Source organism: Sander lucioperca, chromosome 11, assembly GCF_008315115.2.
Source record: "Sander lucioperca isolate FBNREF2018 chromosome 11, SLUC_FBN_1.2, whole genome shotgun sequence".
In the NCBI taxonomy this organism is placed as follows: Eukaryota; Metazoa; Chordata; class Actinopteri; order Perciformes; family Percidae; genus Sander; species Sander lucioperca.
The window spans coordinates 20450289-20465430 of record NC_050183.1 but is presented as its reverse complement, the minus strand read 5'-3'; the positions used below and the strand labels follow the sequence as shown (position 1 = coordinate 20465430).

Sequence of the window (15142 nt, the reverse complement as noted above, 5' to 3'; positions counted from 1 at the left end):
TTGTTTAAATATCAAGGGGTTATATTGTTGTGGTTTTTATTTCTAGCTGTTATTTTGGAGCACTGCAGGTCGCCTCTGTGCTGGGGGTGTTAACAATACCAGCAAGAACGCATCGTCTCAAACTGTTAACAGCGTTTTCTGTGCTTGTGAACTTGCGAGCTCATTCCCCCAAGAACACAAGTTCGTTCTTTGCATTCTTGAGATTGAGAAACAGCAGGGAGTCCTGGAAACTTATTTCAGGATCCGAAGGTGAATTGGAAACGCCAGCCAAAGCCCGCAGGGAGAAACGGACGCCTGAGTATAAAGTGAGTATTTTGTTTGTTTTTCACGTCAGTCAGCTGAGCTATCGTTATATTTACATCTCCTATTGTAGGTGCAAATAGCTTGCATTACTAACGTTGTGCTTACTGTTTTTTTAGACAATATCGCCTAACAGCCTACCATCACTTCGTGGAATGGGTCCTGCAAGGCGAGAGACTGGGGAAAGGCTATGGTCTTGTTTTGACTGCCTGTGTTGTTCAAGACATCAGACAGAGATATCCAGCTCCTGACGAGCAATACTGCGGCTATAAAGAAACTGCTGAAGCTCTGGATGAGCTATGAGTGTGAAATTGTTCATATTATGTTTAATTAAAAGTTCAAACTCACATTGGTTGTGGTTCGTGTTATAGTCCTTAGTTGTTGAGTATGTATTTGCTTAGAGAAATAGTGACTGCAATTGGAGGAAAGCACTTCATATGCGGAGCTACTAAACTACTCTGTTGACATGGTCCTGCCTTGAATTTTCTTTTTAAAGTTCAAGTCTAAATTGTGTAATATACACAACATTTGGCTTTTTTAACCCAAACGAATTCCAACAAGGGAAATAATCCAGGTAGAGTGTGTACAGTAAGTAATGACAGCTAAATCACAGTAACCATTCAGCCTCCTCCACAAGTCTATAATGTATAACTTTGGTGTACAAAAGAGTACAGGGTAAGATGAAGAAATGTTTTTTTTTTTTTTTTTTTTTAATTATTCACAAAGGAAAAATATTGTGCCACTATAGTCAAGGGTACACATTAAAATAAACAAGGAGATACATCTAAAAATGTCCTGCACAATATAAAAACAAAGCAAGCAAAAAAAAAAGAAAGAAAAAAAAGAAATATAAACAGTGGTGGCAGAATCTGATTGGACCCAGCTATAGGACTCAGGGAAGAGGTGCTATTAGAAGGTGCCATCGGCATGTCTGTCTCAGAAGCGGCTTTGGAAAGAAGTCGTGGCAGCCTCCTTTGATGGTTTAGGCACTGGTGCAATGTTGGGTTGCAGCGCAGGCTGTGGCAGGGCAAGTGAGGAGGTTGGCACCTTGAACACAACGTTTGGGTTGCGTCTTCTGTCCATGACCTTCAGGATGAGTGTGTCTATAAACTGGGTGGTGTGAAGATTTTCTTCAAGACCCACTGCTTGGATCTCTTGCAGAAGACTTGGTTGAACCGTGCTTGTCCTGTAAAGGATAGGAAATTAGATTAGATTCAACTTTATTGTCATTGCACAAGTACAAAAAAAACCAAAATGCAGTTTGCATCCAGAAGTGCAAAACATATAGTACAGTGTAGACAGTAGTATACTGTTGGTGTACAGAAGGTGGTTTAGAGTAATATAAATTAAATATAAATATGTGCCGTGTATTAGCAGTTACCTTGTAAGAGCAGAATAAATATGGCTATGTAATATGAACCATGTATGAACAACATGTACAGATATGTGTGATGTAGTAGCAGTAACATAATAGTAGTAAGAATAATATAGATATATACAGTGTATAAACAGAATATATTATAAGAAAAACAGAATAAATATGGATATTCAGTATGAACCATATAGACAGATATGTACAGCTATGTGCAGTGTGGTAACATTGTAGTGCAGAAACAGTAACATAAGAGTAGTAATATAATATTATGTTTAATATAATTAAACAAAATCTGAACTAAGATTTGACTTTGCTAGACTATTCCATTATGTGCCCATAAGCAGCGCACAAAACGCTTCCTGCCAATACGAAACAACAACAAAAAGCCGCACCTCACTGCTCACTGTCCTGTCTGATCGTTCCCTTAGCTGTGAACACTCTAATTTTGGATATTATACTACTCTGACAACACATGATAACACACCTGTCTTGGTTGTGGCCTGCTTTCTCTTGACAATGTTCTCATTGTGCTCCAGGATGTCAAGGTGACATCTCTCCCTCATTCCCTGGAATGAGAATGCCTGATGTTTGTAGGAGGCCCTGTGTGCAATTATATAAAGAGAAAGAGAGAAGGGATATAACAAATTAAAACATGATCATTAGGATTTGGAAAAATAATCAGGTGTACAAGGGCAACTATTCTCACCAGTATGTTTGAACAGGGCCATCTTTTCCATGTCTCTCAGAAGCCTTTTGTTAAGGACCAGCGATGACAGGTCTTGAAATGCCACAGAATCCTTCTTCATCCACATGCTCATCTTTTGCTCCTGGGCTGTTAGAGGAGCATGGTCACACCGATGCTGTTCTCCGTCATCATCTGTCCACTCATGCTCATTACACACATGGTGTGGAATGGACTTCCACCGGCATTTCAGTACCTGTATGAAAATATGATTATTATCAATAAGTCTAGAAAAATTGTTTTTTCCAAAAAAAGAATCCTTGACGTCCCCCTTACTGGTTGCACAGGCAAACCACATATGGTTTATGACAGACCTATTAAAGATAATCCAATTAGTAATTTTAAACCTTGCAAACCAATGTAAAGTCTGCAACATTACAAACCAACACTGACCTGGTCCATGCAAGGAGGCTAGTGTAGAAGTGTGAATTGTTCATCGTTTTCTTGAATGAGCAATTCACACTAATACACTGGCCGAGTGCTTCAAGGCTGCAAAACTCTGGGAGGGGGGGTGAAGACTGAGACCTTGAGGTATCAGTGGGGGTTGGCCTGGACAAGTGTAGAGATTTGTGTGTGTACAGAGATGGCAAAACAAATACATACCTTTGGCTGTGTGTCAGATGTCAAACTCATGTTGGACATCTGGAAATTGTTCCCTCGTTATTTTTTTGTATAGATGTGGAGTGGTCCGTGGCCATCACCTCCACGTCAAGGCCCTTGTCCATCAGCTCAGTCATGCCCCTTTTGAAACCCAGTGTTTCCATGGTAACAGAGCTGGTGGCCTCAGTAACCTAAAGAGTCAAGTTAGATAATTACTTGGATGTTATCACAATTTTCCAAATAGCATCTGTAATTTGCCATTATTATAATTCCGCTGCTATTTAAATTTAATTTACCTATATTGTAAAATGTGGTCTGTCCCATCATTTGGACACCCATGGTCTTGCACCAGTCTGATAGTTCTGTGTATGTGCCCCCCCCTGAACAGAACAGCTGCGGCTGCAAGGAGGTTCACATGTCACTTGAAGATGTCCAAGTCCCAGAATCCCCCCCAAGACATGTCCAATCCACCTTCCTCTTTGCCCCAAAGTCAACAATTTTCTTTGATAAAATTGGTTTCCCGCACATCTGGCAAAATTTGAAGAGTGACATGAGGCTGGATTCACTGACAATTATCTTCTTTTCACGCCAGTCCTTTCCACCTTCATCATCTGATGATGACGTTGATGAGAGGGTGATGGTTAATTCGGCATGATAGCTTTCATCAGTTTCACCTACAGTTTCAATGCTGCTGACGCTGGTATTGAGGCCTCCAGGTGACTTTAAAAAAAAAAAAAACAAGAGGTTTCTTTTTAATTTTAAAAACTCTTCTAATTATTGTCATACAGTTGCTTTAGAATTTATTTCGAAAGAATCTGCTGTGAAGTATGCTGGTTCTTCAGAAACTTACAAATTGTTCTTGGCCAGAGGCAGGATTTTTGATCGGTGTTGAAGTCAGCAACAATTGTTCTTCATCCTCCGACGATGACACTAAAGGATTAGACGTGATTGGAGTCTGAAATTACATAAATTCAATAACGTTAAAAACATATGAATGAACTGAACTTATTCTGAAGTGAAAACAATGCGGTTTCCTTTGTTGCCCAAATAACAAGGGCACACCTCTAACATATGTGCATTTGAGGTTACACCTGGACATAGATTACCATGTCAATTATTTTCAAGTTTACAGGAATTAGCATTCTTTTGTTCTAATCTAGTCTGCAGGACAGCAGGGGTCCAAGACAGAGACAAAAGGTTGATTTCTGCAGTGAAAAGGAGCTTTGTCATGTATGCTAATTTTCAGACATGATCTAATTTATCTTGAGAAACTTAGGATGGTGTGAACAGAATAACCAGTGTTTGGCAAGTTACTTCCAGAATGTAATACATTATAGATTAATAGTTACTGTCATTTGAGAGTAATTAGTTATATTACAATATTACTGTCTCTGAATTGTAATGCTTTACACTACTGTTGCATTACTTTCACTAAAATAACAGCGGAAGTTTGACTTGGCAGGTAGCTTTTGAATTTCACCACCGGATCAATAAAGTCTAAATATGAATATGCAAATTAACTAAAGCTATAAAAATGAAAATAGTCAATTAAAAGTACCTTACAGTTCAGAATCAGAATCAGAAAGGGCTTTATTGCCAAGTACGTTGCACATACGAGGAATTTGTCATGGTGTTGTTGGAGCATGTCACACATTCAAATATAAGAAGGATAAAAAGAATATAAACAATATAAGTATAAACATATACACACAGTATGTATTAATAACGATAAAATACATTTTAATAAATAGTAAAATAAGTTAAACAGCAGTAAAAAGGAACGCTACAGCAGAGTAGGTACAGTGACATGAGGAGCCAGAGGTGGGGTGTGGAGAGAGTCAGGGTGGGTTCCGGGCCTTGTTAATAAGGCTAGTGGCGGAGGGGAAAAAACTGTTTATGTGGCGTGTGGTTTTGGTCCTGATGGACCTCAGCCTCCTGCCAGAGGGGAGTGGCTCAAAGAGCTTGTGTCCGGGGTGGGAGGGGTCAGCCACAATCTTTCCAGCTCGCTTCAGAGTCCTGGTGGCGTACAGGTCCTGGAGCGGCGGCAGATTGCAGCCAATCACCTTCTCAGCTGACCGAATGAGACGCTGCAGCCTGCCCTTGTCCTTGGCAGTGCTAGCAGCGTACCAGATGGTGATGGAGGATGTGAGGATGGACTCGATGATGGCTGTGTAGAAGTGCACCATCATTGTCTTTGGCAGGTTGAATTTCTTCAGCTGCCGCAGGAAGTACATCCTCTGTTGTGCTTTCTTGACGAGGGAGCTGATGTTCAGCTCCCACTTGAGGTCCTGGGAGATGGTAGTTCCCAGGAAGCGGAAAGACTCCACAGTGTCGATTGTGGAGCCACAGAGGGTGATGGGGGCAGGTGGGGCTGGGTTCTTCCTGAAGTCCACAACCATCTCCACTGTCTTTAGAGCGTTGAGCTCTAGATTGTTTTGGTTGCACCAGGTCACCAGGTGGTCAGCCTCCCACCTGTAGGCGGACTCGTCTCCATCAGAGATGAGTCCGATGAGGGAGGTGTCGTCCGCAAACTTCAGAAGCTTGACGGACTGGTGACTGGAGGTGCAGCTGTTGGTGTACAGGGAGAAGAGCAGAGGAGAAAGAACGCAGCCCTGGGGCGATCCGGTGCTGATGGTCTGTGAGTCGGAGACGTGTTTCCCCAGCTTCACATGCTGCTTCCTGTCAGACAGGAAGTCAGTGATCCACCTGCAGGTGGAGTCAGGCACGCCTAGCTGGGAGAGCTTCTCCTGAAGCAGAGCCGGGATGGTGGTGTTGAAGGCAGAGCTGAAGTCCACAAACAGGATCCTGGCGTAGGTTCCTGCGGAGTCCAGGTGCCGGAGGATGTAGTGGAGGGCCAAATTGACTGCATCATCTACAGACCTATTGGCTCTGTAGGCAAACTGCAGGGGGTCCAGGAGGGGGTCTGTGATGGCTTTGAGGTGTGAAAGCACAAGGCGCTCAAAGGACTTCATAACCACAGAGGTCAGGGCGACGGGTCTGAAGTCATTAAGTCCTGTGGTCCTTGGTTTCTTGGGGACAGGGATTATGGTTGAGGTCTTGAAGCAGGCTGGCACGTGACATGTCTCCAGTGAGGTGTTAAAAATGTCTGTGAACACTGGAGACAGCTGATCAGCACAGTGCTTCAAGCTGGATGGGGAGACAGCATCCGGTCCAGCAGCTTTCCTGGGATTCTGTCTCCTAAAGAGTCTGTTGACGTCCCTCTCGTGAATGGAGAGAGTCGTCACTGAGGTGGGAGGGGGGGTGGAGGGGACCTTTAAGGAGGGCATTGGTGGGGGGGGCCACGACCCTGTTGAGGTGGGGGAGGTGGAGGTGATGCACAGTGGCTGTAGCTGTAGGGAGGTGTCGTGGGGGATGGTGTCAGGACTGTCCTTTTGTCTTTCAAATCGACAGTAGAACTCGTTCAGGTTGTTGGCTAGGTGTCGGTCACTGAAGGAGTGGGGGGTTTTAGGCTTGTAGTTGGTGATCTGCCTAAGTCCTTTCCAGACAGTCGCAGAGTCGTTAGCTGAGAACTGGCGTTGGAGCTTCTCAGAGTACCGATGTTTAGCCTCCTTCACTGCCTTGTTAAACTTGTACTTTGACTCTTTAAATCTGTCTTTGTCCCCACTCCTGAACGAGTCTTCCTTAGCCAGCCTTAACCTTCTGAGTTTGGCTGTGAACCAGGGTTTGTCATTGTTGTAACTCACCCTGGTGCTTGATGGAACACAGCAGTCCTCACAGAAGCTTATGTATGACGTCACAGCCTCTGTGTACTCATCCAGACTGTTGGTAGCAGTCCTGAACACATCCCAGTCAGGGTATTGTATTGCCAGTTGTATTGAAGTACGGCATAGTTTCTTTCCACGGCTGATAAAATGCAATGGTATTTACGTGTAGCAAGCCAAAAACATTATTTAATTAATAATGTACATCTCGCAAATGTATCTGTCTCTGCAGTTATCTCAACCATCATCATCACCACCATTGGTAACGTTAGCATAACTCGACAAGTAGCTCAATAGCTAACAGTGGCTTTACTTTGAGAACAGCCAACTTATATACAACTTATATGTCATTGTCTATCTAACGTTACTTTGCTAACTTTGCTGTTTTACTGCTAACAACTATATCACTATGTATAGGCTACTGTGTGATCAGAAATAGAGTCGAGTATTAGCAAGAGTCTTACCTCTAGGCGAATGCGTTTACTACCAGACGGCCCGGGCTGTTCGTCATCTGGGAAGGTGAATATCGACGGAATTGCGGTGTCCTTTAGAGCGATTCTCTTCATTCCAAGTACATTGGGTTCGTAGTCTTCCAGCTTGAAATGGCGACTGCAAACCCTGAGGTTTTTCATCTTTTCCATATTGGTGTCTCCTCGAAACTTTGGGTGGTTGATAGCCCGCAGCCACTGTTTGCACCGCTCCAAATGTTTAACCGGCAAATGATGGAAACTTACTGCTTGTCCTTTTCTGGTTTTGGCTGTACATCCCGGTACAACGCAATTTATCACCATTTCGATGGGAAAAAAACACTAGTATTTAAATGTATCAACTAACTCGTCACGGAGACTCACGTTAACCGGTGTCTTTTCTGTTTTCGAGTCAACTAGCTAGTAGCTAGTCTAGTTGAATTTCACTCCCTCCCTCTCGAACCGGTAGGCGTGGCTTGGGAGTGGCCTCGTAGAGCAGCGAAGCAAGTGCATTCTGGGATTTGGTGTCTTTCATCCACATGAGCTAAAAACACATTTTCTGGCTTTTCTCGGCCTAGAAGGCACCAATTTATAATTTTTTTCCTCACATTTCTACTACATAAGTGACCCAATTTAAAGATATATTCAGCTTTCCAACGGTGAAATATCCCTTTAAGTGAACGGGCCTAGTTGGTAAAATGGAATGCCACATACTTCCATGAGCCAATCAGGATTTAGCAACATTTGAATCAGAATCAGATGACAGTCGGTGGGTCAATCAAATCTGATCAAACCACACTCAAACGGTCTGGATGAAACAGTTTTTGAGTGTTTAACCACTAATGAATAATAACTGCAATCATGTATTAACTTTAAATATTTGCATATTTAATCATGAATAATTAATATTGCAGAGAAGTGAAAACAAGTTCTCAGGGGCTTTAAATGAGAGTTTGTTGGTGTAGAAGGAAGGTGCAATACAAAAATAACTTACATACATTACAATATACAGTATTCATCAGCTGCATCAGTATATTACTTTGCTTCACTTAGAAGGGAAAATCTATTTACTAATCTGTTACAGCCCTATGGTATTCCTACAAAAAAAAAAAAACAGAATCTCACATGACATTCATATAAACCTCGGTCTGAAACAATCTCAGGCAGGCAAAGGTTGACACGTGAATTAATTACTTAAAGAGATACTGTGCCAATTTCAGTCCAGCTCTGTGTCATATTTGTGCAGTGTGTTTAGATGATACCTCTTTAAGTGAAAAGTTAATTTCCAGTAAGGGTCACTGTTTCCCTGTCTCTTTCTCTGTCTCTCTTCCAGACCCCCTCCCAGCAGGCTGCCATGCTGGATAATGACCAAGAGGGACTGTCAGGAAGCAACCAGTGGGCTCCCTACTCGCTTGGCAGGAGGGACGTCCCACCTGACAACCTCATGAAAAAGGTAAGAGCTGTTGTCTGAACCTTTTTGTCTTAGTTTTACTGTGTTTAATCCAGCCCAAGGCTTAGAAGGAAGAAAGATCTTGTCTAAGTGTCTCCAGTAACCATTCCTCTGGTGTGGATGTGAGCATGTCTATGTCCATAATCATTTGTAATGTCTCTAACTGCCCCTGCTCTGTCCACAGAGTGCCCACTCCCACAACCCTTCCCACCAATCACACAACACCATGACAGTCACTTCCTCTTCCTCCTCCTCGTCCACTACCCCTCATCGTGTGGTCGTGCAGCAGGGCTACGACGGGATGATGAACAAAGGGGGCCAATACCAACCGGGCATGCCCTTGTCAGTGGTTCCCTCTGGTGGACCGGGGCAGTACCAAAGCAACATGCCTCAAGGTAAATGGTAATAAATCAAATAAAATGGTTCATTTGTAGCCCTTAAAGATGTATTTTGTGGTTGAAACCTTAACCTTAAACCTAGATTTGCACAAGGAGTATGATGGCACTTTAAGTTATTGAAAATGTAATTATTGGGGTTACAAGCTGTCATCCAATCATGCTGTCACACCCAATCACAGTATAAAATCGGAAACAAACGAAGCAGAATCGGTTAAAAACTTAATTGAAGACAAATTTTATTGAGGCTCACAAAACACCAACCAGCCTAGGGATTACCAATTAGATTTTTTAGCCAGGTAGTGTACCCTGGTGTTTGTTTATTTGTCTTAAAGCAACACCAAAGATTATTTTGTACCTTAAAATAATGTTTCAAAAATTGTTTCAGTGGTTCATCAACTCGTAACAGGGTCAACAGCAGTAGCGGATCTGTAGTTTGAATGAGAACGGTAATGGACAATTCCGCTTCCAACCTATAGGGGGACCGAAGAGGAAAAGTGCTTTGGTGTTGCTTTAAATTCAGTTTAAGCTACTGTAGCATAAAACGTTGAATTAAATTAGGGTGACCAGACGTCCCGGTTTGACCGGGACAGTCCTGATTCTGAGTTGCGTGTCCAGAGTCCCGACAAAAGCCTGTTGGGACGCTAAAATGTCCCGGTTTACACCAACCACTATGAAATTGTCCCAATTGTCAGCGATTACATAGCTGACGTGGTCTTATTATAGCCCGGTCATTAACTAAACCCATGTAGAAAGATAACGCGTCCAGCGTATGATTTTAACAATGTGTGTGTGTGTGTGTGTCAGTCAATCGTAGTGGTCTGTGTCTGCATAATCTGTGCTGCCAGCGTTACAATGTATATTTGTAAACATTGTTGCAATGCCTCTTCTTATCTGTCTCGTTTTAACCATAGACAGTGAAATAAATGGACACAGCAGGGAAAAAAATTTACAAAAATGTAGGTCTCCTTTGTCAGTTCGCCATGTGTCTACCGGGCACAAATGCTCCCGTTGAGCGGATCTTTTCGCTCATGAACAACACATGGACTGACGAGAGGAACCGCATGACCATTCCCACCTTAAAGACGCTACTCGTCACACGGGCCAATTTTGCTGACACCTGTGCGCAATTTCACAGTAGGCTTTCAGCCAACAAATTGATTCTTGAGCAAATTCACTCCTCTAACAAATATACGGAATGAATGTTTCCAATAGGGAAGCTATTTGTTCTATCAAATGAGATTACATTTGTGTGTGTGTGTGTGTGTGTGTGTGTGTGTGTGTGTGTGTGTGTGTGTGTGTGTGTGTGTGTGTGTGTGTTGTTGGTTAGAATAACACTGGTAACACTTTACGGTAAGGGTACATTAATTATCATGAATTGACGTGTTCATAGTCTGTCATTCGTGACCTCACACATTAACAACACAACTAAAGCATTAGGTACGTGGGCACATCATTATGAATTATGATTTATTAAGCATGATCATGATTATTTATTTTTCTGCAAAAAAAATGTAGTCATCACCGTGCATTTTCCAAAAGAATGCTTTAATTCTGAAAAATAAAGTTGGTCCCACACGAAACTCACTCAATGTCTTTTAATATTATTTCTTAGATATGTAGTCTACATACCAAGAAAATTCATGAATATTAACTGAGATACCCCATTATCTTGTGAGCAGTAGGCCTACGTGTGCTGTTGGCAAAATTGTGTCTAATCTGTCTGTGTCTATGTCTGACCTGGGCTGGCACATGTTCACCTTAAAAAGCGTGTGCGTGCACGAGCACTATACGGTCATGCGCAAAGTGTCCCGGTTTTAGTTCTGGGAAATCTCGTCACCCTAACTTAAATTTCACCCCAGTTTGAAAAATACAATTGACCAGTTTCTTTTTCTTTTTTCCTGTCCAGGCCATCCTGGTCCCGGACAGGGTTACCCCGGCGCCGGCATGCCCATGGCCATGTCCCCGTCTGGGAACCAACCCCAGTACAACCCCCATTCCTCCCACACATCCCATCAGCCCGCCACCAACCCTCAGTACCACGGCAATCAGGGCATGGTCCATAGCAACCAGGGCATGGTCCATAGCAACCAAGGCATGGTCCATAGCAATCAGGGCATGGTCCATAGCAATCAGGTTGTCATGACCCACACCAACCCACGGCCTCAGAGTGCTCGTTGCCTGTTGCAGACTAAAGGCCAGAAGAGCACGGATGGTTTCCAGGAACAGGTATCTGTCTGTCTGTCCATCTGTGTGTCTGTCTGTCCTCAGCAACCATGTCCCACACTATCTTGGAGGTCTGTTTGAAAATGGGCTGTGCTCAAATGATGGCTAAATATATAGTAGTAAGTAGGGTAGAAAAGATATCAGGTTTGTGGATGTAGGTCCATATAGTTACAGTACACTACAAGTAATATTAGAACGGCTCAAATATAAACAGTAAAATAATGTGAGACTAATGCACACAAGAAATAGAAACTGTGAAAGTGAAATAATGCAGAGATGTGAATGGCTTTGTTGTTTCCAAAGACAGCAGTGGGTAATGTTAACTAACTAGTCAGATTTTTTAATAACGGGACACGATAGTTACCAAGTGGATTCTGAAGGGTTCACAAGGCCAACAAGCTGTCAACTAAAGGACACAAAAAATTAAAATAATCGGGACATGTAAGTGTAATTTTAGCCCCCTAACGCTTTGCAACCGTTTGTGAGAAGAAACAGGTCTAGAAAAAGCCATGGAGGCGTAGTTCTAAATCTGAGATATTTCACAGATGGAGATCACTGTAACAGTTGAGGTAAGAACATGAAGTCATTCACACCACCCAGATCAGCTGATCTTCCTACGGGGTTTTGTTTTCCTCTCCTAGTATGAGATGGCTTTCATTATGCCAATTAGAAAAACTCTGACGAGGATATTTGTGGCTCAGTTGTTGTTGCCAGAGAACTGAGGACCTCCAATATAGCTGCCAAAGTTTGTCACACATCACACAAAAGCACCCGTCCACCATTGTACATGTTGTCTATCTACTCTATGCTTGTGTAGAGATTATGATCTTTGTATTTCACTGTCACTTGTCTTTCTTTCTTTTCTGTCTTTCTATTTCTCCCCCTCCTCTCTCTCTATAGTTGTGTGTGAGAATAGAGAAGAACCCTGGTCTTGGTTTCAGTATCTCTGGTGGCATCAGCGGCCAGGGGAACCCCTTCAAACCATCCGACATGGTACGACCCGACCCGGCCTGCCAGCTAATCACAGCCCCCCGGGCTTTACCTCAGAGTTGCCATGGAAACTGCTGCTCGTTACCGCAGTGTTTCGTCTGTCTGTCTGTCTATGAGGCAGAAGTTGACTTGGTTAACTTTGAATCTCTTTGAGTCTGTGATCTTAAACTACAGACTGTTGGAAAACATCAGTTTCATTGAAGTTTATGAATTTGAAAGATATAATAATAATAATAATAATAATAATATATCAAAACAAATCCTCTTGAAATATTAGAAATTCTTGTTAGCATCACCAAACAGGAAAGACAAATTCAGTCAAAAGGTACTTGAGTTTGGCAAACTATATTATTAGGACTGATAGTACAATAGGCACTTTTGAGTGTCCTTGTCACTGTGGAAAATGAAGCGACAAACAATAGTTCAGTACTTTAGATGTGTGCCCACATGCACGCATGATGTCTTATAACAAGGTATACGCAACTCCTTTATGATTTCTACTTCTGAGTTTGACTGATTCTGTCAGTGTGTGCCTGTGCTGAGAGCCTGTTGGGGTTGCAGATCCCCCCAGGCCTCCAGCACATGGCAGTCTGTCCTAGAAACATGCTGCTATAGTCAGTCCAAAGGAGCGAGGCTGCTCATGGAGCTCTGACAGCTATTTTAGGAAGGCTGCTTTAGTTCTGGGACACCATGGGTGATTTTAGATGTTCAACACTTTGATCTCGGGATGGGAAGTATGGCAGATTTTACTGACTGTTATTCAGATGTTGAGTAACTGACGAGACAGCTGGTCTATTAATAGAAAGCCGACAATAAGGGTTATTTAAAACAGTCAGCCTTTGGACAGCCTATGTGACAAATGGTGAATTAATTTAAGTCGGGAGTGTGAAGTGATAATATAGAGATTGTCAATTCATCCTTGAACTTAAGTTTGAAGAAGACAACTACTGTGATTCAGCTGCTGACACGAACAGTAATTTAACCAAGCCCATCTCTGCTGGTATCCATAAAGCTTCACCAGCTGCAGCCTGTCCATAATTCATTCTCTCATGTGATTCTCCTAAATATTGTGTGTATTCAGTGTATTTATACAGGAGTAAGGTATACTGTATCTAGATATAGACATACTTTATCTAGCTATGTTAATACGGATTAATGGATTTTGAAAACGACTTTGCAATATTTCACATTAGACTAAAATGTTTACCTTAACCATCATACAGTGACTGTCAGTCACCTGCTGATCTTCTGGGTCTCTGCAGTGATGTCAGTCAGCAAATGTTGTTTGCTGAGTCATGGGAGTATGTATGGTTAAAATTGAAATGTTCTAAAGTGAAATATGCATTTAGATGTCCTAAATGTGGTGTGATATGAACTGTATGTCTGCTCTGCTCTCCTCAGACCCCTCACATGTGGCCCCCACAGGGTTTTCATGGAGGATATTATCTGTCACCACCGCAATTTACTTTTAATCACCTTATTCTTACTCTGGCCCCCATTGTCACTTCCATGCACATGCGTGAGGCTTCCTGAAGCAGTCGAAGGTCGCTTTCTTGTTTTAAAAAAAAAAACTATTGTCAACTCTTGGCTGATTCATCAGCAGTTTGAGCTCATACAAATGCAGACGGCTTCAATCATCTTTTCTGTCCCACTTAGGAAAACTCCTTTTGGTTTGTCTATACATTTATAGTTATTCTAGACATTACTAGGTTTAAAACATTGTTTTTTTATTTTATTTTAATGTAGATTAAGGGCAGAATTGACGCTAAATTGAACCAGAGTTTAAATAGTTAAAAGGACTGTGAATCAAAACAGCTTGACTGATAAATTATACATCTGTGGTTTTGATCCCCAGTGCTTACTACAGCCACGCCTGTTCCACAGGACTGTGGCTCCCCCTTGTGGTCAGCTTGTTGTTTCCACCCATCCTCTGATTTATCTGGGCTAGAAGAACACACTTGTAGCCCCGATTAATCAGTGGTCTTAATATTTGTAAAACACTGAAATACTGTTGGAACAGTATCATCTTCAAAGTTTCTTGTGTTATTTCAATTTAAATCCAAACAAAAGATGTCTGCTCTTTATGTTATCTTTAGCTTTTTTGTGGCATTCATCTTTTATAATGGCTAAACAGAACATCAGTATTTCACTACGAAAAAGTGCATATTTTTGTGTTGTTCAAATGACACAAACCATAATCCTTAACATGACATAATCATTAAATCGTTAAATAAAAATGTAGTTTTATATCACCTGTAAATGTATCTAACAATATATTTTCATGACAAACATGAATTTTGGCCTGATCATCCTTCTTTAAAGATCGGAGCTATTTGCATGGTTTCTTGTAGAAACAAAATAATGTTTCAAAAACTAATCTTCCAAGAACCAATTCAGATTAATTGAAGGTTTACAAAACATACTTCTCAAAACACATTGTATCTTGTTTTAAAGTTGAACTTCCCCAAAGAAGTTTTAAAAATCCTTTGTAAAAACCGCTCAATCCTTCCAGGCAGCGCTGCGACCGTTGACTTCAAGGAACTTAACCCTAACCCTAACCACAACCATTGCCTAATCGACTTCAAGGCAGTGCTGCGACCGTTGACTTCAAAGCACCTAACCATAACCATAACCATGGCAGCGCTGTCTAGCTGAGGCACTCTAAGCCACTGGGTCAGTTTTACTTCTGGCTAATTAGGATTCAACGCGTGGAGATGGTGACTCAGTTCCCGTATTGACAGGAGCGGGATCCCGGGCTTTAATGCATTATCTTCTCAGGTTCGGTTTGAAAAAAGAAGACAGGGTTTTAAGGAGCAGAACATGGATTTTTCATCAGATCTGGGTCACGAGCGTTAGAAAATCCAATTTTCTGTTC

The 15142-nt window shown here is 42.0% G+C and overlaps 2 protein-coding genes across 12 annotated transcripts in view; one reads left to right on the top strand and one right to left on the bottom strand.

Annotated features, from left to right (window-relative positions):
- Positions 1-15142, top strand: part of lrrc7 (leucine rich repeat containing 7) — a 126303-nt gene that overhangs the window by 107998 nt on the left and 3163 nt on the right. For all 11 annotated transcript variants that reach the window (XM_036007231.1, XM_031283873.2, XM_031283879.2 and 8 more), the window contains 4 exons: positions 8540-8659; positions 8841-9051; positions 10961-11280; positions 12178-12270. In XM_036007231.1, coding sequence (XP_035863124.1) covers positions 8540-8659; positions 8841-9051; positions 10961-11280; positions 12178-12270 — 744 coding nt within the window. The remainder of the gene's footprint in view (positions 1-8539; positions 8660-8840; positions 9052-10960; positions 11281-12177; positions 12271-15142) is intronic.
- Positions 3105-7645, bottom strand: LOC118496250 (THAP domain-containing protein 1 A-like). The gene is made up of 4 exons (XM_036007232.1): positions 7204-7645; positions 3868-3972; positions 3314-3737; positions 3105-3208 (listed from the first exon to the last, which is right to left on the bottom strand). The coding sequence occupies exons 1-3, from the start codon at positions 7528-7530 to the stop codon at positions 3429-3431; spliced, it is 741 nt and encodes a 246-aa protein (XP_035863125.1). The 5' UTR covers positions 7531-7645; the 3' UTR covers positions 3105-3208; positions 3314-3428.